The 27,509-nt window shown below is 40.0% G+C and overlaps 1 protein-coding gene across 2 annotated transcripts; it reads right to left on the reverse strand.

Annotated features, from left to right (window-relative positions):
- On the reverse strand, positions 1-27,450 carry LOC146560973 (gamma-adducin-like). 2 transcript variants are annotated; one of them, XM_085296620.1, is made up of 15 exons: positions 26,972-27,450; positions 16,586-16,816; positions 15,299-15,443; positions 14,488-14,639; positions 13,160-13,240; positions 11,076-11,225; positions 10,596-10,739; positions 9,311-9,409; positions 8,514-8,687; positions 6,618-6,878; positions 6,291-6,407; positions 6,029-6,118; positions 4,104-4,227; positions 1,874-1,969; positions 1-1,752 (listed from the first exon to the last, which is right to left on the reverse strand). In XM_085296620.1, exons 2-15 carry the CDS (start codon positions 16,784-16,786, stop codon positions 1,502-1,504), a joined length of 2,085 nt encoding a protein of 694 aa, XP_085152746.1. In that variant the 5' UTR covers positions 16,787-16,816; positions 26,972-27,450; the 3' UTR covers positions 1-1,501. The 2 variants fall into 2 exon arrangements, with proteins under 2 accessions (XP_085152746.1, XP_085152745.1); XM_085296619.1 differs by lacking the exon at positions 26,972-27,450 and adding an exon at positions 21,581-21,810.
- Positions 27,451-27,509: the final 59 nt, after the last annotated feature.

The following is a 27,509-nucleotide window of genomic DNA, read 5'->3' on the forward strand; positions in this document are numbered from 1 at the left end:
TTATGGAAACATATCCCAGCTTTTATTAAATCAGGTCATTAAATCAAGGCATTGTTAAAAGGCTGACTTTGAAGCAAGGCGACTGAAGAAAAAAAAAAAAAAAAAAGGTGATACAAACAGCAATGTAAACAACAGAGGAAGAACAGCATTAAGCACACTAATTACACAAGTAATACAGTTTGTAAACACAAAGCGCTCTGCATGTTCAGTAAATAAGGAGCTTAATTAAGGTGGGTAAAAACCCCCAAAAACAACAGAGGAAGTGTTAAAATATTGTTATTTGATTGTACTGTCACATCTCTATATTTCATTGTTTAACATTTGGTTTAGCGTAACAAAAGAACTTCACAAAAAAAAGAAAAAAGAAAACTATTTACAAAGGCAAAGAATTCACTCCCTTTGGGTTTAAACAAATCATTCACATTATTGACTGGGATGTAAATATATGGCCCTCTAATATACTTTATATCAAACTAACAGTGGCTACAAAGAAAAGCTTTCCATCAGCCAGCTACTTAGCCAAAATCTGCCATCAGCATCCGTCACATTCATTTCACTTTCTGCAGCGCAGACGTGCCACTTTCATCCAATGAAGCGATTTCCCCGTCAGTTCTGTAAAAAGTCACTCTTTGTTACTCCTAAACAACGTGCGGCAATCCTCGCTTTGCTGAGCTCTTTCTGATAGTCACAGTCAATTCCTTGTCACAATTACAATAAAGCAGCAACCATGGGAACAATATCACGTGTTAAAAACTACATGAATTATTACTGAATTATCAATCACTGCGTGTTAAGTATAAGAGTTAGTATGTAAATAGACAAAGAAATCATCTCTCAAACACTATAATGTTAATACCTATAATATAAACCGACATATATTATTACAAGGTAGTAGAACTATGACTATGTTCAGTTACAACTCGTACTTCTTATAAGTCTAACCGTCATATAATTTGAATATCTTCAGCCGCTGTTACACTACTGGTATGGAAGTTACATTTTTTTTAAATTGCTAAACAATTTTCTTAGCTGTCAGTATACATTCAACAATGAACTTGTGCAAAAAGGGGGGAAAAAAAAAAATTCACAAATATGTAACACGTCCGATCGGATGCATTAACTTCAAAGCTTTGGCCTGCGTTTGGCTCTCCAGGGCTCTGAGTCACCCCCGTCTCCTTTGATACCCATTTCTAAAACTCGTTAAAAAATATGGGTGAGAACAAAGAACCAAAACAAAAACAGTCCTGCATTGCATTTTGATTTGATGAAACTCCGCTGAGCCCTCAGTGGTCAAATGAAATCTCACAGGAAATTAAACCTTCCGCATTACCATCTACTGGCACATCTCTGAAAAACTTTCACATTGAATAATAGCTGTGAATGTGGGGAACTGGGTGTTCAAATACAACAATGTCCTGGGGGGCTTATTTCACTTCCCTTCAACAAACTGAAAATTAGGAAGGCAATTCAGACGTTTTCATTGCTTTTCGGGTTCATTCGCTCATGCTTCTAGTTTCTCTTTCTCCTCCTTCTTTTTCTTGCTCTTCTTCAAGAATGAAGGTGTGCGGAACTTCTTTTTCTTTTTCTTGGGAGACTTGGTTTGGCTCTCCGGGGTCTGAGGCTCCCCCGTCTTTTCCTTCGTTGTTATGGAGATTTCCACCGTTTCTGAAGTGCTCACGCTCAGCTTGGATACCTCGATGCTCAGATCCTCCTCCATCTCTGCCAAGTGGTCTTTCCCATTGGGTATTGTGTCTGTCATGAGATGAAGCCAACGGAGAGGGATGCGAATAAAAACACGTTAAATTATCCATTTCATTTGAGGCATTTCTTGTCCTTTTTCACTAACTGAAACACCCATTCACTTGCTAATTACCTTGTTTAGCTGGCGTCATTATGGGAGAGAGGGAGAGGGAGATAGTCGAGCCATCAAATGTGGTCATCTCATCTGCATCAGTGGCATCATCATCTTCTGTAAAAGGATTGAAGCTCATAGGGGTCAGTCATCTAACAAAGCAGGTATGAGTCAGCTTAGGCTATTATATGAACAAATAAAATCCCAAGCTGATGTCGGCACTCTACAAACAGCTAACAGGGTTACACAATTCATTCAGAGGGAGAACGGGAATGTTGGAACAAATGTCCCAGGAATCAATCAGTAGAAATTTTCCCCGGCAGCACACATTTTGCAATCTTACAGCAAAGAAGGTATGGATGTATAACTGACAACAGCACTGCACTCTTCAGACTTCCCTTTATGCATCCAGAGCCAAGATCAAAAGCACATCTACACTAATATCTTTTACTTTAGCAACATCTCGATGTCCACAACATTCCCACGTTTTAGGAAACCAAAAAGAGAGACTTTTGGAAATGCTGCCGACCCAGTTTTAGTTTGAAAACTTGAAATATCTAATACCAGGCTTTATTGTACTGTGTGGATGTTGAGGCTGTGGAATCAATGAGGCAGAAAACCACACTGACTTCTTGATCAGACCGTATCAGTTATAAAAGTAAGCTATTATACCTGTTATGACTTTATCTTTTCTGTTTGGGCTCTCCTTCCTCATCACCACAGCTGTTTCTAGTGATGGATAACGCCCTGGGGACCGCTCAAATATCTTGCAATATTTGTTTTGTTTTCTACCACCATGACTGGTTATACTGGTTTTACCTTCAACGACAATTACGCCATATTACTAGCCCAGATAATATTTGTATCCTTCCTCTGTAGTATTTTTAAAAGCAACTAGCTCTACCCCTCTTTCCACATACAAAGGTATGAACAGTGCACCTGATTGGTCATCATTTTCAACTGTGTTAGGAATTAGCAGGGACGCCACTAATATCTACCATGAAAAGTGTTTGTAAAATCTTATGGTAGCACAAGCTTAAAGGTTAGGAGATGTCCTTTTTCTGTCTGGTCAATGTTAAGATTGACCAGATAGCATCCCAGCATTCCCATAATTATTTAGGCACTGACAAAACCTTTGTAATTTTGTTTCCGTATACTACCCGAGTGGATTTTAACTCAAACATTCAGTATGTGATTTAATTGCAGACTTTGATCTTTAAGGCAAGGGGTTTAACTAAAGTATTGCATTAACTGTTTGAAAATTGCCATCATTTTTATACACAATACGGGTCAAACATAATTGGACAAACCAATGATGAAACTCGTGTGCAGTCAATGACTGCCCGAAGTCTAGATCTCGTGGACATCACTAAATCCTGTGTTTTCTCCCTTGAGATGCTCTGCCAGGGCCTCACTGCAACCACGTTCAGTTGCTCCTTGTTTGTGGGTCTTTCTGCATTCAGCTTGGTCTTCAGTAACTGAAAAGCACGCCCTATTTAGTTTATATCAGCTGGCTGACTCGGCCATTGAAGAACATCTCATTTCTTTACCTTTATAAACTCTCGGGTTGCTTTTGCAGTATGCTATGGGTCGTTATCCATTTGCACTGTGAAGCACGCTTCGATTAGTTTTACAGCATTTGGCTGAATCTAAGCAGAGTTCAGCCCTGTACACTTCAGAAGTCATCCTACCGCTTCTATCAGCAGTTACATCATCATTAAACACTAGTGGCCCAGTTCCACTGGCAACCATACATGTTTATGCCATAGCATTGCTTAACCATGTATACCAAATACTTACATCCCCAACTCTACCAAAAACCTCACTACACTCATGCTGCCAGCATGCAAAATGCAAACTAAAAGTATTGAACACAAGCACATTTTAACAACTTTATTCCATAGGTTTCTTAGCTCACATGTTCCAATAGTAAAGCATTTCTGTGATGGAGAATAACAAAGGAGTTACTTTGATGCACAGATGTTTCCTTCCTATACACAGATTTCCCTTTGTTTACAGTCACAATGAGACAAAAGGAGTTTGACACGGCGAGTGTCTCTACAGCTCATCTCTCACCAGTAGGAAGTAGTAGGAAACTTTCCTCCTGTACAAACTTTCCTCCACCCAGGACAAGCTGGCGCTAATTAACTGCCTTGAGCGTAACCTAATGGCACAATTCTTGTGTGGCAACAATAACCACAGCAAACTCAGTAAAGCGTCTGACTAATGTATAAAGGATAGGGAACAGTACCTTCTTGGCCTTGCTGCTTTCTTTCTACCATGCTCTTGTATTCTTCCAGCGCCTTCTCTGTGAGATCATTGAAAGGATTGGGAGGAAGAGAGCGGGTCTGTTCTTCATCCTCAATGATGAAAGCCTAAAGACACGGGAAAACATAAGATGCCGTTGCAGTCAGCTGATGCACAATATTATTTCCAAAAGGTTGAAACAGTTTGTTGAATGTCAAATGTTGAAAGTAAAAACTTTTGTTTGTTTTATTTATTTATTTTAATATATTGGGGCTTTATAAATGTAATAATGGTAACTCCTTTTCTTAAAAGCAAAAATGGGTCAGGGGAATGTTTACCACAGTGTTGCATCACCTCTTCTTTTAAAACCGTCTGTAAACATTTGAGCTCTGACATAAATTGTTGTACAGTTATCAAAGCACAACACCTCCCCCCACCCCCCTTCTTACATGGTGAAGGATTTCAGCTGCTCCAATATAGAAGGACTTCTTTTTTCTACTTTGTTTTTTCGTTAAGTGACAAATGTTCAACTGGTAACCGACTGAACTGCAGACATGGCTGTTTAGCACCCAGACCCTTTCATGATGGAGCCACGCTGATATCACACGCACAGAAATCTCTTGCTTAAATAAGGAAAGGCGTCCCTTATGAAACAAAAAAAAAACCAAATGCAGCATCTGGATAGCAGTACATGTTGCTCTAAAACCCAAATATCATTCATTATTAATGGTGCCTTCACATGAGCAAGTTGCACCAACTCCATTCAGCTTCCATTTCTGAATGCAACGGAGTGGTTTTCTGATGTGCTCCTAAGCCCGTGCACTCGTTTCCACTACACAACTACTGCCTGAGGATGTAAAGATCAAGATATGATTTATTACTGGCTTTCAGCACTGCTGCTAGCATGCAGAGATTTCTGTGGATTTCCTGAATCTTTTAATCCTATCGCATACCATAGATGGTAAAATCTTCAAATTCTTTGCATGTTTATAGCTAGAAACTTTCTTTGCATTATATTTTATTTACTTACAAAATAAAATAACAAATAATCACAGTCTTTTTGTGAAGGTGTTCCAATTAGGATTTATGGAAGGATCATGACTGTTGCTACATGTGTTTAATTGGCACAATCTACATAATTAAAAATCTAGTTCCTCTTTATATTTGCATTTTTGGTTGCTTTCATAAGGAAATAAATGTAAACACTGCGTTAACCTCCGCAATCAAAATCTACAAGAATGTGTGACCTTTTTCAAATTTCAATAAACACGACAGACAGAATATTTTAGTGTGCTATGCTTTTACTTCTGTGTGTTCGGGCTTTTTGGCTACATATTTTTTTTGTAATCTTGACATTTATCAGCCTCCAAAGCTGAAAGATCTGTAGATCAATGGACTCAAATTCCTCAAACCATTCCTGAACAACTCTTGTTTTAGTCGTGTCACATGATCCTGATGAACAATGCTGCTGTGTGTGTTGCAGTCTGAAACACTGTTTAAACTAAGTAAGACCAGGGGAACTACACCTGATACTAATTTGTGGAGAGATGACTGATTCAAAATTCCTGGATCACCAACTCGTAACTGAACGGTTTAAGAAACATAGGTGTGTAAACAACAAGCTATAATCTAATGTTAGACCTTGTATATGGACTTCACTCCAAGGCCACAAATTTGTGTTTAGTTAATTATCTTTGTTTTAACAATGATTGTTAGCAATAAATCCCGTCCGTTGGAAAGACACATTTGTAAGAAAAATGTCTTCATGAGTTGAGCAGCAATTTAGTATGTGGGTTGAGTTGTGCGTTATTTTCAGACGTGCTTAGGCAAATGCAAAACACACTAAAATACCATAACACACACTGCATCATGAAATCCGGCTGCTAATGTTGCAATTTTTTTTTTTTTACAAATGATACATAAACTTACTGGTCCTGGTATGGTGTCCACAACAATGCCTGCCAGTAACTGAGATTTAGGTCCCGGGGTCATCTGGTCACCTCTGTGTTGCTCTTTTATCTGAACAAACATATTCAACAAAGGAATCTCAGCTTTAGGATTTTGGTTATTAGATGCTATGACTGACATTCAAATGACAGTGTAGCTGTTCCAATCTTTGTGCATTTCTACCGCCCAGGTTTGTAACATCTGGGACCAATCTTGTGGAAAATGTGATCATTTTTCAACTGACCCGGTTCCTCTTATCCAAAACCTCAGTGGGGTCAGTGTTGAGTGGGACAAACTGGTTAGGGTCTTCAATCTTTATTGGGGTGCCAACGCTGTAGCCTGGCTGCGAGGACTTCATCCACTGAGAGAATTTAAATGAAGCAAACACACACATAGATTAATAGCAAGAATTCAGAATATAAAAAAGTGCATTTAAAAAACTTGCCACAAGAGGGCAGGCTAACACAGATAAAAATGGGCACCTCAAAAGACGAGCTTGCTCAGGACACCAAAGCCGATAGGATCAAATCGTTTCATTTCCTCTTACACTTTGACAATAAAATCAACACACCATGGTTTTTGTCCTCGGGCTCACGTCCCCGCTGGGTGACTGTTCAGGAACATTGACCTTCAAGTAGCTGTTGGGTGAATTAAGCCACCGGGTCCTTTCTCTCTGTTGTTTCTGCGCCATAAACTTGAAGGGGCTCCGCAGGCCAAGCTCACAGTCTTCTGGCGGCATAGCCGACACTGTGGCGGGGATTTCGACGTCGTTCTTAGACCGGGGTTTTTCACGGACAATGGGGTTCCGGTAAGAATGGCCCGTTCTGTATCCCTAGCACGTTACACAAGGAGAAAATATTATTGCGGCACACGCACCGAGAGTTTCCCTTTGCCAGAAGTTAGTCTTTGAAATATTTTGCACTATTCTTCTCTGCTCATGGGATAAATAAGAAATATTAACCCAAAACTCCAAACCCCCCACAATTCAAATGATTCACAGGCCACCCAGAATCCACTTACACAATACTTTTAAATATTTAAACGCAATATATACAAACAGCATTTTTGCAGACGCCTCCAGTTTGAAAGGGAGAAGACACAACTTTGGTTTGAAGGAGTGTGTTGTTAACAATACATCAAAGACGGAGAGAGACAACTAGAAAACTAGTGATGGGTCCTTGCAGTATGTAGAAAAGTGTGGTCTGAAGAAAAGCAGTGTAACGCTACATTAAAAACAATCAAAACTGGCATTTCTGCACAGGCAATTTGACAAGTTTGCCACAAAAAAAATAAAAATCCCCTCTGCATTGAGCTTTGATCGTCGCAGTGCCAGCAAGCCATTTTTCACAGAGCCGTTCAGTGGAAACTAAAGCTCAGTTTCAAAATGCTTTAAGTGTGACTGAAACACAGTAAACAAATACAATTCAGGGCGTATCAGTCGTAGCATTCATCATCATAAATTTCTGCACAAACTGTACAAAGGAGTGCAAGAGCTACAGTAACTATTGCCAACATGTGTGACAGAATCTAATATAATGAAAAGGTGAACGGACAGATAGGAGGATATTTTTAATTAAGCAGGTACTTTAAAAGGCCAACTCCTCATCCACACCCCTAATCTGTTTCACCTTTCCATCTCATTGCTTGGTTTAGAGAAGTCTTTCCTTTGAGCATTTTTCTTTTTAAATCGTTTTTAAAACCATGCAATGCAATTTCTAAATCACCTTCTGTCAGATACCATTCCTTCATCATTAGCTGTGACCTTTAGCGCAGCTCAGCTTTTTTGTTGTCTTTGTTTGGGAATCATCTCTGACACGGCAACAATCAAACTCCACCCTCTGTCAGGGAAGGTCAGGCGTCCAGTTGCAACGACTGCGCTGGCATTTTCGCCCTGTGGTATACTCAACAGTCTGGAAGAAAATGCCAAATCCTATTTCCAAATTGAGTACACGGGAGTTATTGCACTAAGTGGCTGTGTGGTCCGTGTGGCTGTAACTGCCCGCAGCACGGCTCACCATCTGGAAGCTATGTTTGAGAGGGTGGGCGATCTCTGATCACACAGAGCTAACACAGCTGCAGTCTGTTCCAGCCGGAGCTGTTAGCAGGAAGGCGACTCGAGCAGACAGTCTGACATCTTCTGTGTCCACAAAACATGTCAGGGCCTGGGCATTATCAGCGAGGCTTAAAAAAAATAAAATAAAAATCAGGGTGTATGCTTTTACAAAGCCCAGCAGAAGGAGTTCTGTTCTCACAGCTAGAACAACAGTATCCTGAATATTAGGAAATGAAATCTGCAAATATCATAAAACAATATGAGCCAATTACAAAAAAATCAATTTAAGATTAGATAAACAAAAAAACACATGAAGTTTCATTGTGTCCTCTAGTCAGCAACTTCCCGAGGAAGCATGTGAGACAGGAAACTCAAAGCATCGTGGGTAAAAGGCACAGGTCAGGGTTCACTCACCAGGTTGTCTAGCATCCTCATAAGAGACTCGAACTCTGCCTCGCCTATTTTCCACTTGACCTCGTTGTCTATGACGACACCGGCAGCGGCCACTCCCTGGGTCAGGGGCTTAAACTTATCCCTGTCCAGGAGAACGAGGTTGTCCGCGCCGCCTGAACATCTCATAGCGTTCACCTAAACAAAGCCATTTGTACCATCGAAGATTGTGTTAATACAATTTTCACTTGGCATTTGGTGCAGTTACTGAGGATTTCACTCATAAAAATTGGAGATTAATTCTAAAACTTTCTTTTCTGAGACACATCATTTTAATTTCAAAACAATCCATCATAGAATTATATAATTAAACAATTGCAAGTGAGGTGAACTCTGAACACGTCAAAAACGACGGAAAAACCAACACAGTCGAGAAAACAAAAAAATCGCTGCAAAAGGATCTCTTGCACAAAGCAACAGGAGTGTTTCAGGAACACTGCAGGGTTCCACCTGTCTGTAAACAGAGATCACTGACACATATTTGAATCAGCTTTACTCAAGCAAGCAGCACGCTTGATATTAGCTTTGCCTCCATTTCAGGCACTGCTCTGTTTTATGTGTCTGACTCATTTGTAGACAGAGGGGAAAAACATTTCAACAAATAAAAGCTGGAAAATAATATCAGTGACTCACACGCATAAAACTGACTTATGAAGTGTGAAGAAAGGCCACATCGAAGTTAACCAATTGCTTTGACCGGAATGGCGCAATTACACTCCATTACCAAGGGCAGGTAGGATCAAGAATAACGATTTTTATACCTGGATCTCACAGGCGAGCTGTGAGTGGTACATATAGTGGAAAGCTTCTTCTACTGTTTCTCCCAAAGCCAGAAGCCCGTGATTCCTCAGGATCATCAGCTGAAAAACACAAACTGCCACATTAGTACATCCTGAATGTGCATTAATGAAAAATATATGGCTATGATTAAAAGTTTAATTAGACATTTCTTTTAAGAACGCATTTATTAGACCAGAAGCTCAATGACATTCTCACATTTGTCTGTTCCATACAAGGCTACAGCTAAAATAAAATAACGACTGCAGTACAGTAGCCTCGTTCTGTCCAACAGTAACAAATCTGCCTATTAAAGCTTCTTTTTGCACTTTTAGAGTTTACGTTCATGCACATTATGGATCTTTTGTTACTAATATATGAGATATCTGCAGTATTAATATGTTGTGACTGCTGCTTAGCTGGTCGACCCAAGTCAAATATTGCTCTCAGCATTACATTTCACACTAATATTGTGGCAATCCAGGGATGCCATCTGGTACAGACAAGGATATTAAAGCATTTCTAACTTTCTCTCTTTGTAGTCATTGTTCAGCACATTAAGAAGCTGGTGGTGACGATTCAGTTTGTGTTGTTTTTGAGTAATGATTTAACATTTGGTGATATATTTATAAAACTGCCTAACTCTAGATGGTGGGTGAAAAAAATGGCAGTGATATGCAGCATTCTTCAGCTATCAGAGATCCAAAATAAAGAAATAAATAAAAATGAGTCACAGAGCTGTAGTTTTCAGCATAGTCTAAATATATGGGACTACCACTGGGGGTGAAAAAAAGAATAAATAAGCAGGCTTCAAGGAAAAACACTTTGGTAGACCAGACTATTTCTGGGCTGGGAGCCCTAGAACAATCTTAGATCAGCTGGTTTAAGCAGCCTCTACCTCTTTAAATTTGCTCATCTGCTTGCAATGATTGCGTGGCAGACATGAGAGCGGTATCGTCTCATCTAACTTTACTTTAAATGTCAGAGTAGTCCCTAAATAGGTGGTTCTAATATTTATTAATTTTTATTATTTTATTTATTTATTATTAAAATGGGTAAACACGCTAAACAAACTGCTTAAGACTATTTGTTGTACCTACACTCCATATCTAAACAAACTAAATATTCTAGTGTACTCAGCTATTTACAGTTACCAACCAGTGGTACAAATACCCCCAGCACATGTGCATACAGTACAACATAATAAGCCCACTCTGTCCCACGTGAACGTGAGCTTGCCACTAATGGAGTGCCTTGCTTTGACAGTACCTTGGCAGTCGGGCCCAAAGCTTTCTGAAACTCCACCTTTGTCTCTTTATCATCCAGGCTGCCATGGTAACCAAAGCACCTCACGTCTCCCAGAAGCAAAGCCTCTTGGGAAATGGGCAAGATTCCACATTTCATCGAGGACACCTGTTAGCATGGGATAAAAACAACTAAGCGTGTGACACACCAGCATAAACAGAGGCGCCTTTTTCGCTGTCGGGCACAATTAAAATGGTGCACACATCATGTGCTGTGCATTTTATAGCAAAGCTTCAAAGAAAATGGTTAAAAAAAAAAAAAGAAAAAAAAGAAAAAAGAGAGAGAGAAAACAGAAACTGCATTACAGACTGCCAGCATCTAAAATAACTAGACATGCAGGGGGCTGCCTTTAACTCAGCCTTCTTCGTGTGATACCAAAGTAGTATTTAGCAGCAGCTTTGATTAAAATGAAGCTCATTTAATATTTGCCCCGAGCGTACTTACAGCGGCTGTAACTGCGGTGTGTGCATGGATGATGCATCTCACATCAGGGCGCATTGAATAAATGGCAGAATGGGGAGCAAATCCAAACTGGTCGATGCCCAGATCAGTAGAACCCTGGTCTACAACCTCACCAATTATGTTGACCTTCACCTAAATATTGGAGAAAACAAACAAACAACAAGCAGAGATTTGTGAGAAATGGGAGCTGGCTGTTTAGTATTGTCAGCAGTAGTTGTAGGCGTAGTACTTTAAAAGAATACCCAACTCTGGTTTGCTTTTTTTTAATAACACTATAAACCTTAAGGTAATAATTGCCTGCAGCGTGACTGAACCATTAAAGGTACCCTGTGGAGTTTGTGTCTAAACAAGGTCATGTTTACAATTGTTAATTACAAGTACACATTATGTGCATGCTTAAGGTCTAGCAGAATGTTTTCTTCTCCTTAGAAGTGCATTTCTTTTAATAGTATATAGAATATGCAGTGTTGTTTTTCTTTCCTTTATTTTTGCGGGGGCAATATGACTACTTCTGTAACCTGTCGAGCAGTGAAACAGTGTGAGGTGGATGACAGCAAACAGCACAGAACCACACTTGTGTGTCGGATACTTTTCATATCCTTTCTTTGATATGCCATTGTCTCAAAATCAAACAGTTAATTAAATTAACAAATTTCCCCAAGACTGCGACTGGTTTCGGATTCATTTTTAATGAACTTGACTTCATTTAACACTGGTTTACTTTAAGTAAATCAAATAAAAATCCTATTAGGATCTGAGCTCTTGACGATTTTTCATTTTTAGAATGACAACTGCAAAAACCAAAAGCTAACATTAAGGAAAAACGTATGCTTTTAGAGTGCGTCAGCTGTCAGGAAGTGTAAGACCACTGCATGAAAGAGAACGAGCCAACTGGCAATAATGTAAATTTACAGCTGACTGACCCTTCCGGTCATAACAGAACACAAACACAGATTTTATGCTGTTGTTAACTGTGTGATTTCTGATGTTTAAAGCGTCTGTGTATCTGCTTAAAATCATTTTGTAAAACTTTACGGCTGGTCACATTATTGGGGTGGTACCTGTTCACCTGTCAGCTGCAGGAGGAGTGTGTGAATGCCCTTTCTTGTGACTGCAGAATGATTTTGTGTACTTTACATTCAGTCCAATCATTATTAATTCACATCTGTTGCCAGGTACATGTCGTAAATAGAGATGTACGTATTGACCAGTGAAAAGCCGGTCAGCCTACCATATGTTCAATTACAAACTGGTCCGTTTCATGCATATACAACATGCAGCACACTCACAGCCACACACTAAAATGATGTTAGTGTGGAAACACATCACTGTGAGTGAAGACACAAGGTTCACCAAAATAAACCACGGTTGGTCTTAATGAGGCACTTAAATCATTTTCACCCAGCTGAACATGGACATTTTAAAGAAGCTAACAAAGGCCAAGTGGCTAAAGCTAAAGCTAATCAGATCTCAGCCTGGCGTGAGCAACAGATCAAAGCATTCGTGAGGAAAATGGAGATAAGTGAACAAAAGAAAATAGTCAATATCCTGCTAATTCAGTACAGTTTTACTGCAGTTGCCTCAAGACGTTTTATATTTTAAGGTAGAGATCCTACAATAAAATACTGGAATACTAGAAACGATTTAAGTACCGGATGTTTGTTTTGTTATATGAAGCTGATGCAACTGCTTTTGTTTGGAAGGCAAAATATGTATATGGTAAAGGTGAGTGAGCAGCAACTAATTTTCAGTTAACTATTTGTCCCGCTTTCCAGTAGCAAAGCACTTTATTTTCACTTGTTCTAAATAAGATCCTGAAACTTATAGTTTGAGGAAAATTGTAAAGTTTAATCATTTCTTTTAATCATGAAAATAATATTTGGCGTTAATGAAAAGTTACTTTTTTGTCTGTATATGCTTTTAGTTAGTTCTCAGAAAGAAAATCGAAATCAACAGAAACTGGTATTACAAATAAATGGGAATCAGAATTGGCCAAATAAACTGCCATCTGTAGTACTAAAACTATATTCCCAACTAAAAATAACACACTCAACTACTTTCCTTACCAAATTTGCTGCCGTCACTTCAGCAAAAGAAAGACCTCGTGGACTGATGAGAATGTGGTCCTGCTCTTTACTGACACGTACCTATGACAAAATGAACACATGAGTAAAGTGGCGAAAAGCTCAAGTTTGATGTACAAAAATCAAGAGGACAGTGGCTTAAATGCAAAACAGGGGCTTCAGAACAAGAGTCCCAAAAAGAGCTATGTCTGTTTTTATATAGTCTACATGTATCTTCATGTAGCATCAATGTGGCTGCCCTTTCTGGTTTCATTACTCTTTGGAATATTTCAAACTCACTGGCAGAAAATGCTTAAAAATTGCTTTGGTTTTGTTTTGCAGATAAATGTTAGCAGTGAGAGATAAAGCCTCACTCACACAGACCCAGGTGATACAAATCATTGACCGCTTGGCAACCTCAAGTTGCCAGGTAAGAATGTGTATTCCCCAGCTGGTTGGTAAGTGCTTGCTGGCTGTTACTGGGTGAAATCAGTCACACAGAGGGTGCTTCACCTTTGTATTTATCACACTTTTCGGTTTCGCCACTGCTCACTGAGTGGCGGGGCAGTCAAATCATCATCTTCCATACAAACTATAGGTGACAATGGTTTTTTTATGTAGCACCATACGACTCTTTGCAACCAGTCTCACCTACCTACTGCCAGCAAACCTCAGCAGCCTTTTCCAAACCGTTGGGGAATACACATTTTTTCCTAGCAACTGATGGTTGGAAAAGCATTGTCCACTGGTGACCAGGCCCATGTGACGGAGGCTTTATACACTGCATATCCTGTGACTATCCTTTAATATAAATTAACTGATGTAAAAGCTTTGAGGCAGCATTTTTAAACATTTGTCTGAGTAAAAAAAAAAAACAACCACCACTGCTGCTGCCATGAGGAATGAAATCTCTACATTTACAATGTTTTTTTTTTCTTTTCAATAGGGGTTAACACTGTCTAAGAGAAGGAAGACACATTTTCCCAAGTCAAGGGTAAAGAAACTCTGAACCACAGACAAAAGCTTTTTTTTTAACTTAGAAAAACTCAAAAATGTGTCTGTCTTTGCTTTGTCTTTGGGGAATATCAGAACCTAACATTCTGATGTTCTCCAAGGTGTACATCAGATGTATGGTTGTGAATTCTTGCTTCATATTCACAAACCTTACTTTTCTATGCCATAAATAATATATAGTTTCTGAAAATAAAGTGGTATTCCCCTTTAAGCCTTCCAGGTGCCAGAGAACAAGGAGCACACATAAAGAAACACAAACCTCGTGCTGCATACATAAGCAGGTGTGCACTGGAGCATGATTGTGAAGTTGTACTCACAGTAATGTAGGAGCTTGTAAAGCGAGCCCAGCTGAAGAGGTCAACGAGCCTGTAGAGGCTGGCCAGCTTGCAGCGACTCTGTTTCTCCCCTTTGGCAAAGGAGGGAGACTCTACGCCATACAAGTCATTGACTGGGGTCACCATCCCGATGCCTGCCACAGCACATAACATCATCTGTACATTGCAGTGCATCCGAAAAATGTACAAGCATGTTTACATGATTTGTTTCCACAGTATGTAAAGTCAAACATCCCGGGGAACATGAGTCTCCTCAGCTGAAGATTGAAAAAAGGGCCCTACTCAGAATTCCCAAAGTGTATCTGAGGGTATTTTGGGGATGTAATACCATATAAGGCCATTAATGATACAGGGCATTAACTTTTATAGCCACTTTGGCTTTTTAAAGGCGCAGGTCTGCCTCAACTCTTCAAAGCATGTTCTTACATTTTCCAAACATTTACAGTTTTGATCATTAAACTGTCTAAAACTATAACTTCCCAGTGTCAGCTCTGTGACCTCCCACTGAAACACAGGGGTAAAAGGTCAGGCCAGTATAATGAACACTGCAAACTGCTATACTTGATTACTCAGACTGGTCATGAGAGTTACTTAATAAAAGCACTATTGAGCATTTTATGCTGTTTCAGGGTTGTTGAGTGTCACAGGAGTTGGGGAATTCAGCCTCCAACAATGAAGATATTCAGTCTGGCTGATGCACACTGACGCAGGATACACGTTGAATGACAAACAGGCCGAAAGGGACATAAATGGATACATTCAGACGCACACACGAGCACACGAGGCCACTCACTGATGGGAGCAGTCAAGGGGCCTGCCCCTCCCGTGGTGCTGGCCATGACCAGGTCAGCAATCTGCCTCAGTGCCATGAGACCTGTAGGGTTGTTGCCCTTAGTCAGCTGGTCCTGAATCAGACCTTCTAATTCATCTTTAAACACCTGCAAACAAAACCAAATAAAACTTTTTTATAGTAGGAGATGTGGTACAAAGAAGCTAAAACCTAGCAACTCATGTACACGCAGCCTATCTTTGTCCTACTTCCAACACCTTCACAGGATGTGTGGGGAAGCACAGCGAGCTTTCAGATGCTCCTTATAACAACTATACACAAATCACCAGACCACTAAAAAAAAGCTCTTTGTGTACATCTGTGAAAAGGGGGTTCACTAGAAGAAGGAGCTGGCATTAAACTTGACCATCAATTTCTGCGTCAAGTGTAGCCTGTGAATCTTGAAACGACATCATTTTCTCCTGAGCTGCAACTAAGCTCAGGCATTCTGCTTCATCCGACCACGGTTCCCATGGTGATGTGATGAGCTCCACTTGTTTGGTGGGTTATGCAATCACAGATGAGTGTGGGCTCGTCTTATTTCCATGCACTTCATTGGTGTGTACTTATTTCACATCCCTGTACTTACACTGACTGTGTGCTGTCTCCTCCATTTGCTCTCCATTTTATCAATTTTTTACTGAAGCAGTACTGTGTATTATATGCACTGGTGTTTATATTATTCTGTCTTTTGTCAACGAGAGCAGATCGCATAATAGAACAGATCTCTAAATGATGCAAATTATATCCTAGGGTGAATCTCTACATTATTTAGGCTGAGTTTTTGCTGTGCTGTCTTATTATTAACTTAACTGAAATGTACCTAATAAACTGACACAGGCTTAAGGACAACAAGAAGTGCTACAATTAGGATTTTAAGGAAAATAGTGAAAAATGCCTCCAAGTGTAGTTTAACTTTAAAAATGAGTCACTGATACACAGAAAAAGAAGCAGACTAACACTAACCCCCTTTGTAAAGTAATGATGATAATAATAATATTAATAATCTGGACAGTAACAATGGTAGAACCATTTACACTTAATTCTGTAAGCTAAAGCTAACCCATATTAAAATAGAATGCAGTATATTAAATGATGTGCACATAAACAAGTAAAAAATACATGCACTACAATCAGCATTGAGTAAAGGGTAGAGTGTATCTCTCTGGGGTTTAAAGCTCTGTTTATTACTCATACACAGTGAAAGCTTGTGTGTAGGAGGCTATTTGTATGAAGCCTCTTGCTACATACTGGACTCTGCAGGATCTGGGTGACCCTCTTCTTCTGCTCCATCATGTTAAAGTCCTGCCTCAGGTCCGGTGACATATTCTTGCTCCGGAGATACTCAGGGTCGCTCTCATCCACGCGGTCAAAGTAGCGCTCCTTGGAGTCGTTGCTGGACAAGGCCAGGGTCAGAGACCCCACCGTCTGCCTCACATCCACCAAACTCATATCCTCACCGCAAGGCCTCCCACTCTTCCTCTGGAAGAAAGGAGAAAACATCACAGCTCATTTCGCATTCAGGCTGTCAAGGCAACTGATGTTGTTTTAACAGAAAAGATGCTGGATGGGTTCAATAGTGACTAATGTAATTACAGAGAAGGAGATAAAAGAGAGGTGATTATTGTTATGTGACTGGTGCTGCTTGGAAAGGACAAAAGCTGGTGCTTTGAAAAAATGACAAGTTAGTCACAGCTACTGTGAATATAATAGCATTTTTGTTTTATTGCGATCAGTACATTTTACTTACTTTTCCCCACAAACACGCACAGAACCAACACATTTCTGTCTCTATCATTCCTCAGCGGTATATTATGTTTTATCAGAGAACACTGGCAACACTTTGTAATAATCACTGCCAACAGTAAATGATTACCGTATTTCCCGGACTACAAAGCGCACCTGAATATTAGCCGCACAAGCTAAAATCAGGGGAAAATCCTGTTTTGTACATACATTAGCCGCACCTGACTAAAAGCCGCAGGTGTTTCAATGTTGACTTATCATATGTAAGAGAATATGCACAAAGGGAATTGTCAGGAAAGAGATGGCTGTTTGGAGACACACCCCTTTTATTAATATTTTGAAAAACAAGTTATATTTGCACATGTAGTACATAACAGTAACCTACAGCACACCAGAAAAATAGATTCGGACTACCTTTTAGGCTCAGGTGCAGTGACACGGCTTTAACAAGAAGAAAAGTCAGTCATTCACCATCTTTCTCTTCTTCCTGCGCACTAAAACCACCAAAGTCCTCTTCTCCAGTGTCGGATACGAACAGGCTCAGGATGGCTTCGTCATCCACTCTCCGCTTCTCTCCTTCGTTGTCACTTTCAAAACCAAAGAAATCCTCGTTGTCAGTGTCAGAGTCGAACACCCTCAGAAGGGCCGTGGCGGTGTCCTCCTCTCCATCATGCAGCAGTCCAGCCCTTCAAAATCCGTTGGTGATCGTGGATGTTTTCGCACTTTTCCACGCTGTCAGAATCCACCGGTGGAGTTGGGCATAACTTGCTTTTCGCAAGTTTATCGCCGCTCGTCATCCACGCCTCCCGCTGAATGCGTAGCGCTACTTTGAAGTTTGTTTTTCGCGCTAGTTCGTACGGCACTACGTTGCCTGGCGGACGGACATGTGACTAACATACCACTCTTGAACCCCGATCCTTCCGCCAGGCAACGTAGTGCCGTACAACAGCGGAACAAACAAAACAAATCGTCTTATGATATCACAAAAATCATGGACAATCCATAGAAAAGCCGCACCTGACTAAAAGCCGCAGGGTTCAAAGCTTGTGCAAAAAGTAGCGGCTTACAGCCCGACAATTACGGTAATAATGTTTATGTCAACTGGTCATTCGTTTGCATAACAAAACAGTACTTACCAAAGTTTTAGAAATATTTGTTGCAACTTTACTGTTAAACAGCTAAATAATACTTACAGATTGTTTACAATCCATTGATTCACACTTAGGTAAACACTGTTTTATTGTTTGCTGACAGAAACGACAGTTTATCTAACCATCAAGTTATTCTAAGCCTTAGGCATGAATTTCATTTCAGCAGGAAATCACTCGGTAACTTGTGTTGTTACCGGGATCTCCTTTTAACTGTTCGCCGTAACCTTCTACGTAACCTGACGTGCACAGCCCGAGAAATGTAACTACACGTCAGGTTGACACAGCACGCAACAACCTGAAAGGCGCGAAATGCTGCGGTGCAGGGATAAAAGGAGTTTTTGGTTAAGTTAGGTCATCTTCACTGTGTCATTAGCATTTTTAACAGAGACAATTATTCAACACCATGTCTAAAGAACAGACAACATTGTGACTATTTCACATTTGGTTTGATATTAAATTGGTGACACCATTGTGGATTCTTTCAGATTCTTCACAACGAATGTTGTATAAGTCCGGACAGACATGGATATAAACTGCAGCCTTACGGGTTGGCAGACAAATACAACTGAAAGGCAGTATTTCCAGTTTTCTGTTACTTAGTGGGTTTCAGCACCAAACTTCAACATCTCCTTCCTCTCCACACAGACTGAGGCCAATTTATACACTGTGAGAGGAAAGTAGCAACAGCTTCAACTCTTCTGTTCATCAAGAAGCTATAAAGCATGGCCAGCAGCAGAGCCAGGCATGAAGGGCTTAGGTGGTTGCCTAGGGTGCATAATATCAGGGGGGAACTGGCACGCCAGGCTTTCTTTTCTTTTTCTTTTTTTTTGGGTTAAATCATGATTACAGCAACAAGTTTATTAACAAAAACAGTCTTTTAACTACAATAACACAAACTCCATCCCCTGAACTGTTGACAAGATGATGGAATAAACAGCGGCTGACATCATGAGGTAACCATCCATGTAACCAGTGCATGATAGCATCCCTACAATCCAAACTGCCCAAACTAATCTCAGGCCAAATTAGAGGAAGCCTTAAAGCTCCTTGTTTATGAAAAGAATGATATCGGTGAACAGCCTTTTTCGTCGACAGGACGAAATCTAAATAATAAGACTTTATGATAAGATGATAAGATTTCAGCAACAGAACCAATCTACATACTTAGAAATAGAGCTGGGCGATATATCGAGTTTTTAAAAAATATCGATATATTTTTATACGAGATATAAGATGTGACAATATCCTTTATATCGATATAGTCTATGTTACGTTATAATTATACTTGTGGAGCCGCAAGTTTGCCTCTCTTTCGTCCACTTTCGTCTTTACGCAACGTTACTCGGCCTCGCCTCTCCTTCACTGAACACAACTCCCCCTCCTCCCCCATCGCTTCACCTGCAGGAAGCGACAAGATGGACACGGCAAATCTCCGTTAACGAGTTACTGCGCATCGCCCCGTGCGTGGGGCTGGACGGCTTCAACGTGTTAGCTAGCTAACCACGCTAACGAGCTAACCACGCTAACGCCATGCAGCCCAGAGGGGCTGCACGGACTAAAATCCTTTCATTTTCTCAAAAGTTGACAGCGCGCCTTATGTATGAATTCTGGTTGTGCTTGATGGCCGCGAACCGATTTTATGTGGAACACAGCGCTCAGCAATCTGTCAAAAAATGTTTTAGTACGACTTTAGTAAGCTACGGAGCTGCACAGCTTGATGGATTGTCGGAGCATTACGGCTGAGCCTCGCGGAGTGATACGTACTCTGCTTCAACGTAATATTACCCTACTGTGTATAAGGACCATAAATGGCACCTGTTAAGAGACGTGGTTGCGAAGCGGATTTCAAACTCCAGGCTGTCAGTCACGCAGTACAAGTCGGGAACAGAGCAGCTGTGAAATCTGTCTTTGTTATTGTGCTCAGCGTCTTTTAGTTTACATTTTGACTGCACAATTGTGAGCTTTTTGTTATGCACAAAAACAACATTGTTTTCTTTTATTTATGGAGCATTATTATTTAATAAATGCTCATAATTTATTTTTGAGTAAATTTTATGTACATCTGCTCTATGTTAATAAAAGTGCCAGTGTGACATCTGGGACACAGCTTTGACTAAGAACTCTCTTTTTGTTCTTACTTTATGGCTTTAAAAAAATATATCGAGATATATATCTTATATCGCCATCCAGCTAAAAAATATCGAGATATGAATTTTGGGTCATATCGCCCAGCCCTACTTACAAATTTCCAAAGTTATGCACACGCACTTGTTCGTAAGATGTTACAGAGGTTTGCCAATAATCTCGATTTAACAAAACAAACAGGAGCTAAAGTTGTGTTTGTCTTTCCTCTGAGTTTATTAACTTTCACAGGGTTACCTACAGCATCTACTTGTGTCCCCACAGGCAGAAAGTTGCAGGCAAATTTACACCACAGTGGTATCTTTGTTTGTTTAAAAGACACGTAAATAACTAAATAAATCTGTTTTTCCTAACCTCAAACAAATGAGGTGTCACACAGAGAGCCCCGGCTTTACTGTTCAATCAACTGTTGACATCTGCCTTCCAGACATTTTTATTTTACTGTTAATACAAATGTGACTGGTTTATTCAAATCAAAAACAGTCAAACAGCTTTATTTAAACATTCTTGTCATGTACCCGCCTACATTTAAGTCATCATTATTGACAGTTCCAATAACTACATAGGATGCAACTTTACTATTGATAAAGTAACTAACTTGAAATATGACAGCAAATAGCCCAGAAGCATTGGAAATGCACACAGACGTAGTTAAGTCTAAAATAATGAATCTACTAATTAAACATTTTTGTAAAGACAGGCAGTAGATTTGAGTTTATAATTAATTATAATAATCTTAGCTGTTTTGGGAGAAAAGAGCAGGCCGTTCAACCAAAACATTTTTTTTGTTAAAAAAAAAGAGGGGGGGGGGGGGCGAGGGGCACCGAATCCAAAGGCTACAGCCGGCCCTGGTCGCCTCATGCAAATGAGATATTTTGAAAAGCAGCGTGCGCCTTTGATGCTGCAGTGTTACCTGATGTGGGGGTGGAGGGAGATACAGCTAGGTCTACTTCACATTAGGCCGGGAAACGCAACAATTTCACTCCACTAAAGCAGAAATAACACTCTCACAGCTGTTTTCATGGCAGCCTGTAATCAACCACTCGATGCGTGGCATCAAATTACAACTTTTAACCGTTACTGCAACGAAAAGTAACGCAGAGGGGGATGTATTAGCCAAAGCTAGAGGTACGAGCTGAAGAAGAAAAAAAATCAAAGCGAGCACATGAACCCAAAAGTAAAACTGTTACTGCAAGTTGAAAATTACCTGAAGCAAAGTTCTCCTAACTACCTCCGGGCGACGTGACGTCGAATATCTCCTGAAACGTGGATAAAGGTGAGCCACGCGGATATTATTCCCAGTTCGGATGCATGGTTTTGGGGGAAAACAGGCTTGCAACTTGTGCTGCTACAGTATCCAGACGAAGCAGCAGGCTGCCCGCTGCGGGTAAGTAGTGAGTTGAAGAGTGAAGATTGGCTGCATGGAGGAGGGTGTGGGTGTGTTGGTGTGGGAAAGAGGAAAAGTGACCATGTGACTTCACTTATCCACCCACTAGAGCGTTTGTATTGAGCGGGACAAAAGCATGGCCACTCAGAGCTTAGTTTTTCACAACCACACTGTAGCTTTCCTGTAATATTACTTAATAAACCTTATTCTTAAAATCCCCCCCAGGGAATATCTTACAGGCTTGCAATAATTTTTGGTGAGGATTTGAAGTAAAGTTTGTGTGTCTGTGTGTGTTTTTTAAATTACTCTTCTCTCCTGCTCTCTGTCTCTCAGTGTGTGATTCATTAACTCCTGCCACTTCATATCATAAATAACTGAGACGCCTGTGATCCAACTGCAGCTCCGAGGAGGTTTACATCAAAGCTGTATGCCTCAATCATACAAAAACAGAATATTTCAAAGCCAGAATAAGTGCCCCCCCCCCCCCAAAAAAAAAAAAAGTTTTCCACAATATAGCATATTTGCTTACAGAAAGCAATTCATAAAGTGTCTCAAAGACGAGAAACTATAACAATTCTCATTATTTTATTCACATCACACTTACTTTTCCCGAATTCACAAGCACAGCATGCCCACTTCACTTGTAAAGTAAAAAAAGACCACCACTTAATGTGCTGGCTGCACAAATCATATTTTTTGAACGGCCACATTGTTGTGCAAGGTTCTTTTAGACACGCTGCTTTTCTTTAAGTGAAATAAGATGGTTCTCTCAACAGAAATAAGGAATAAGATCAAAGTACAACTGAATGCAAGGCTGTGCAGATTTGTGTTAAAAAGAGCAGCCACCTCTCTACTCTTTTCTGCTTTGCTGGTCACCCTCTACGAGCTGTAGTGTAGCAATATTCAAATGCACTCCTTGTTAAATGAATGCAAGTCTGGAATTTCCAATTTTCTCAGTACGGCTTCCGTCAGCCCACAGATGTATTACCGCTTTTATTCACGCACAATCGGGCACACTCGTACCAAAATCTTGATTTTGAGATGTAAGAGAGAGAAGGATTAGATCACTGACTGACACAACAATTGCAGGAAACACAGTGGAGTCTTGGAGGCGGGGCAGATATGTGGACATATGGGTTGATGTAATGAAAAGCAGAACTTTCTCACTCTGGAGCAGCGTGACCCCCTAAACTCCCCCCTCCGCTCGGAACCCTGCCTCCCTGTTACTGGCAGGGTTCCCACCAGAAACCACAAGCAAGCTTAAATGTCTGCGCACAACATCCTCCCACCTTCCAAGCACCACATTCTTGCTGGCTATTTAAACTTTTCAGTGAGGCCAGCCTATCCTGAAAGCAACTCACCAAATGTCAGGTGTTATTACTTGACGACTCATTCATACAGATTACTGTTGAGGATACTGATGTCCGCTACTGGAATCCCACCTTTTTCTTGTCAAAAACCTACTACTGCTCTGCTGGATGTGACATTGAAATCAGACACACAAATACTGCCTGGATAGATCAAATGAAAGCATGTAGCCTACAGTAGAGTAAAACTCTGGGAAATAATCGTATAATTCCTTATAAGATTAATCAAAGAGATGCAATATAAATACCGATGCAGAATTGTTGCTCTAAGTAAAACCATTCCTGCAGAACATATTGGTGAGATTTGGTATAGTTAGAGTTAAGTTATAACCACTAACTGTGTGGTGAAAAGTGAAAAATAAAATAAAACTCAGAAAGTAAAGCAAACACAGCAAACTCCATTTCAGAGTGAACAATAAACTCAAGAAAAACTGCAAAGCATGACACCAAAAAGTCACAGCTGACTTTCTTTTCTAAAGGCTTAGAGAAGAGTAGGCGAAAGCTTTCAGGGTGTCATGCTAGATGAGGGACCAGCGTGTGAACTGGAGTAAACCCAAAGTAAAACCCGGGAGACATAGGCACAGGGAATGGTGATCAGTGTCATGTCATGGTTGAACTTAAGAAAGATATCTGGCCCTGTGGAAGGCACAGCGTGTTGGGATGTGTGTAGCCACCTTTTGACCTGTGGATTTATCTTTTATCTCTGCCCTTGATGGGTTTCTTGGGGGGTTATGATCACACCAGTGCTAGTGCTTTATCTCTTTTCTCTGTAGGGAAAAGCTGACAGAGGGATCTCTGTTCTTTAACAGGTACGTAACACAGCATGGAGATTGTTCAGTATAGGCATCACGTAGAGTTGTAGTTTAAATAGTTTCCTATAGATGACAGAAAAGGTAAGAAACTACTTATTACACAACAAAGAACAATTTCTGCTATTGTGAAATTATATATATATATATATATATATATATATATATATAGTTTGAATGCTGAGTGTTTAAGTGTGCAAGCAATTATTCAAACCAAATTCATCAATGAAGTCTGATTTATGATTAATAAATGACTAATATGTTGATTAAAAATTTAATAATTAATGCCTGTAAAATTCTTCCAAACAGTTAGATCAACATGAGGTAAAAATATCTCGAGTTTCTGTATATCAAATGCCAAAAATATGAGATAATACATTTCCCATAATGCAACTGCTGTGCTATTTTTTAGAGCATTCCTTCCTTATTTTTTCAAGTCATCATCAGTGTTTTCTTTTTCCTTAGCAGTCAGAAACTGCTAGTATTTAGCACTGAACATTATCATGATGACTAATTTCGATCGAGAGAGAGAGAGATGTCAACTTTATTTCAGGTCCTTGCAAGCATGGTTGCCTTGGTAACCAATGCTTATGCTGTGTGAGGCAAAATTAGTAAGGGAAAGAGAGAATGGGTGCCAGATAACATGGCATCAAGAAGAAAGATTAGAAATCGACACAAACTGTACCGTTTCACAGAAATACACAGAGTCGAACTAATCATCTCATAAATATAACCCTGATTACCCCGTCTGCATGACTGATGGATCTTCTTTATAATTAAGCCACAGGGTAAAGACCTGTTGTATTTCTCTTTTAGCCAAAAGCATTCTGTGCTGATTACCTTGAAGACTTAAATCATAGCTCTGACTTTCAGACATGTTTGAAATATTAGTCGTAACCATTACGTTGCACTCACTCAGCCAGACATTTAGCCTCTGAACACAGAGGCACACACTATAGAGAGTTTTGCTTATTTCCCCCTTTCTATTTTGTGATTCTGTTTTGCAGACATTATGAATAAGAATTTTTTTTTTTAATTTATTTGTGTCTAATTTCTTTCAGTTTTGTCTATTTGCATGGTATGGCTCTGTTTTATGACCACTGCACATGGCATTAAATCAGATACAACATGAAGAGGAGGAGATGGGATGAAAGTGGGTTGCAAAGTGGCTTACAGATGGGAAACATCTACAGGCAAAGTAAAGCAGGTGCTCTTTGAGATTTGCCAACTAGATGCATTGATATGGGCTGTCACTGAGATCAGTAAATAGGGATTAATGAGTTCTGCTACTACTTGACTTCACGGCCTGTCTGAATTAACTCCATCCATCCCTCTCTCCATCCTTTCATTCATTTTCTTTCACTTATCTAATTCAATGTTGCAAGGATGCTGGAGCCTATCCCAGCTGTCATAGGGCAAAAGGTTGAGTACTACCTGCACTGGTTGCCAGAAAGATAGCCAGTGTCCTGCACTCTATTTAATTCACATTTTTTAAGCTGAGAGACTCATCAGAGCCTTCTTTATGTCAGTGACTTCTTTAAATGGTCAGTTTCTAAAACATATTCCTTTAAACAAGGTCCTTTAAACTTTGATCAAATGAAAGGTCCCAAATAGAAACAAGAACATTCCTACTGACATCTTTCTGATAAATAAAATACACCTTAGTTTGTAGAAAAACTCAGACACAGACGTTTTGGAGAGGAAACCTTTTAAATTTTCTTTAAAATTTCTACTACAAAACAATGCCATTGTTTTGGTAACTTCACATAAATATATATCACTCCACGTCTTGCTAAAATTGGTCGTGCTACTCCCACTCAGCAGGGTGGGTGGCAACAACAGAGCGCACTTTGAACCTGAAACAATTTACATTGTTATAGTTGGATCGGTGCCTTCGCTGCATTTACGTGTAGAACTGCGTCGGCACACGCATGATCACACACTGCCGGAGACATATTCAAACACACACACGTCGCAGCACTATGGAAAGAGACAGACTTTGTTTACCTAAGGGGAAGAGCTGGCTGTAGTCCCTACTGCGGTTGTCTTTGGATGGCCTCCATGTTGGAGATCTAGCGGTTTTGTGTGGTTCACTTTAATTGAGGCTGAGGTGGTGGCCTGGCTAACAGATCCTTGCATGTTGTCACATTCAAATCACAACTACGAAAAAATGAGGTGGTAATGTGGTAAATTTTCCATAAACCTCTCACATTTGTGCAAAAACCTGACATTTACTATAAACTGACAAAGTACCTACATGCAGTGCAGTAAAAGCCATTTATTATCAAATTAATTTAGCAAGGAGATGATGACAGCGTAAAACTTAATCTAACGTGAAAACGTCATAAAATGAAAACTGTGTCTAAGTGTAAACGGCAACAGGAACAATTGATTGCATGGTTGATAGGGTTTGGGTCATGACCTGCTTTTGGGTTTTATGGCCGTCTATAACTCGCATCACCAGGCACACACATTATGAAATCCCGTGCTGCCCTAGCTCCACATCTAAAGTCAACAAATGCTTGTTCGGAGTAATGTTTCTGGAGAGTGATGCTAATTGAAAACATCTGTTTGAAGCCTCTGCAGCTGGAGGTAACCCTGCCGCAGCAAACAGGCCAGTTAGGCAGTGACAGACGACTACCATGTTAAATCTAGAAAAAGCAGTAAATAGAGATGCAACACAGTCTCTCTGTAAAAAGCAGCAACTCAGAAACTATTTACAGGTTTGCTGTAACTGAAATTTCATATGGTTTTTACAAAAAAATCACTCCACAAAGGATGTATCACAATCTGTTGCTGTAAGAAATCCCATTCTCCTGGGCCATAAGGTGTCCTTTATCTGTTATTAGTGTACTAAAAACATACACTTTCCTTTCCAAAAGCTTCAAAGCTTGCATAGAAAAAAAATAATTAAAAAAAAATCATCCTGCCATGTAACTTATTTGCTTTGATCTTAGCTCTAGTAAATGCCTGCTCTCATGGATAAAAAGGTAAAAAAAAAAAAAAAAAGGAAAAAGTAAATGAACACAACTTACATTGATTGCTGTCTCTACACTTATCCTGCAGCAGAATTCTTCACGTTTTATTTCAAACTCCCACGATTCCAGCCGTTGTTGGATAGCTGTTTACATTATCACTTTGAAGAAGGTCATCTGGTTTCCCAGAAGAGAGGAAACTGCTGCTTTGCCTCTGATCTCCTGAACTCCCTCGGCTCCTCTTGTCACAGCGGCTGTCTATTCTCAAAAGGAATGGAAGAAAACTTGACCAAGCATTTTGAATGGACTGGACTGCACTGAAAAAAAAAATGGGAGGGACAAGCTTCCACCCCGGCATACATATATAGATATATATATATATCTATATCTGTATATTACACCAACTAGTTTCTCTAAAGTACGTATGATTTTCTTCATTATTTTTAAAGGCTTTTTTATCATGCAGGAATTACATGTTGCATTTGTATCTAACCATAAATGGAGAAAAACTGCAGCAATCTCCTGCCAGGCATATTTTTCCTCTGCATATTGAGTGTGCCTCATGTTCTAAATTTTGCTTTCGAGGAGGGCATTGCAC

The sequence above is a fragment of the Mchenga conophoros genome, linkage group LG13 (assembly GCF_057382185.1).
Source record: "Mchenga conophoros isolate Kocher_MC1m ecotype Shallow Benthic linkage group LG13, M_conophoros_male_GT1.1, whole genome shotgun sequence".
In the NCBI taxonomy this organism is placed as follows: domain Eukaryota; kingdom Metazoa; phylum Chordata; class Actinopteri; order Cichliformes; family Cichlidae; genus Mchenga; species Mchenga conophoros.

Coding starts and splice junctions, on each gene's coding strand:
- LOC146560973 (XM_085296620.1), bottom strand. CDS start 16,786: ATGAGTTTGGTGGATGTGAGGCAGACGGTGGGGTCTCTGACCCTGGCC. Junction 4,228..6,028: donor TGGACACCATACCAGGACCA/GTAAGTTTATGT, acceptor CCGTGTCTTTAG/GCTTTCATCATTGAGGATGA. Junction 1,753..1,873: donor AATGACGCCAGCTAAACAAG/GTAATTAGCAAG, acceptor ATCTCATGACAG/ACACAATACCCAATGGGAAA.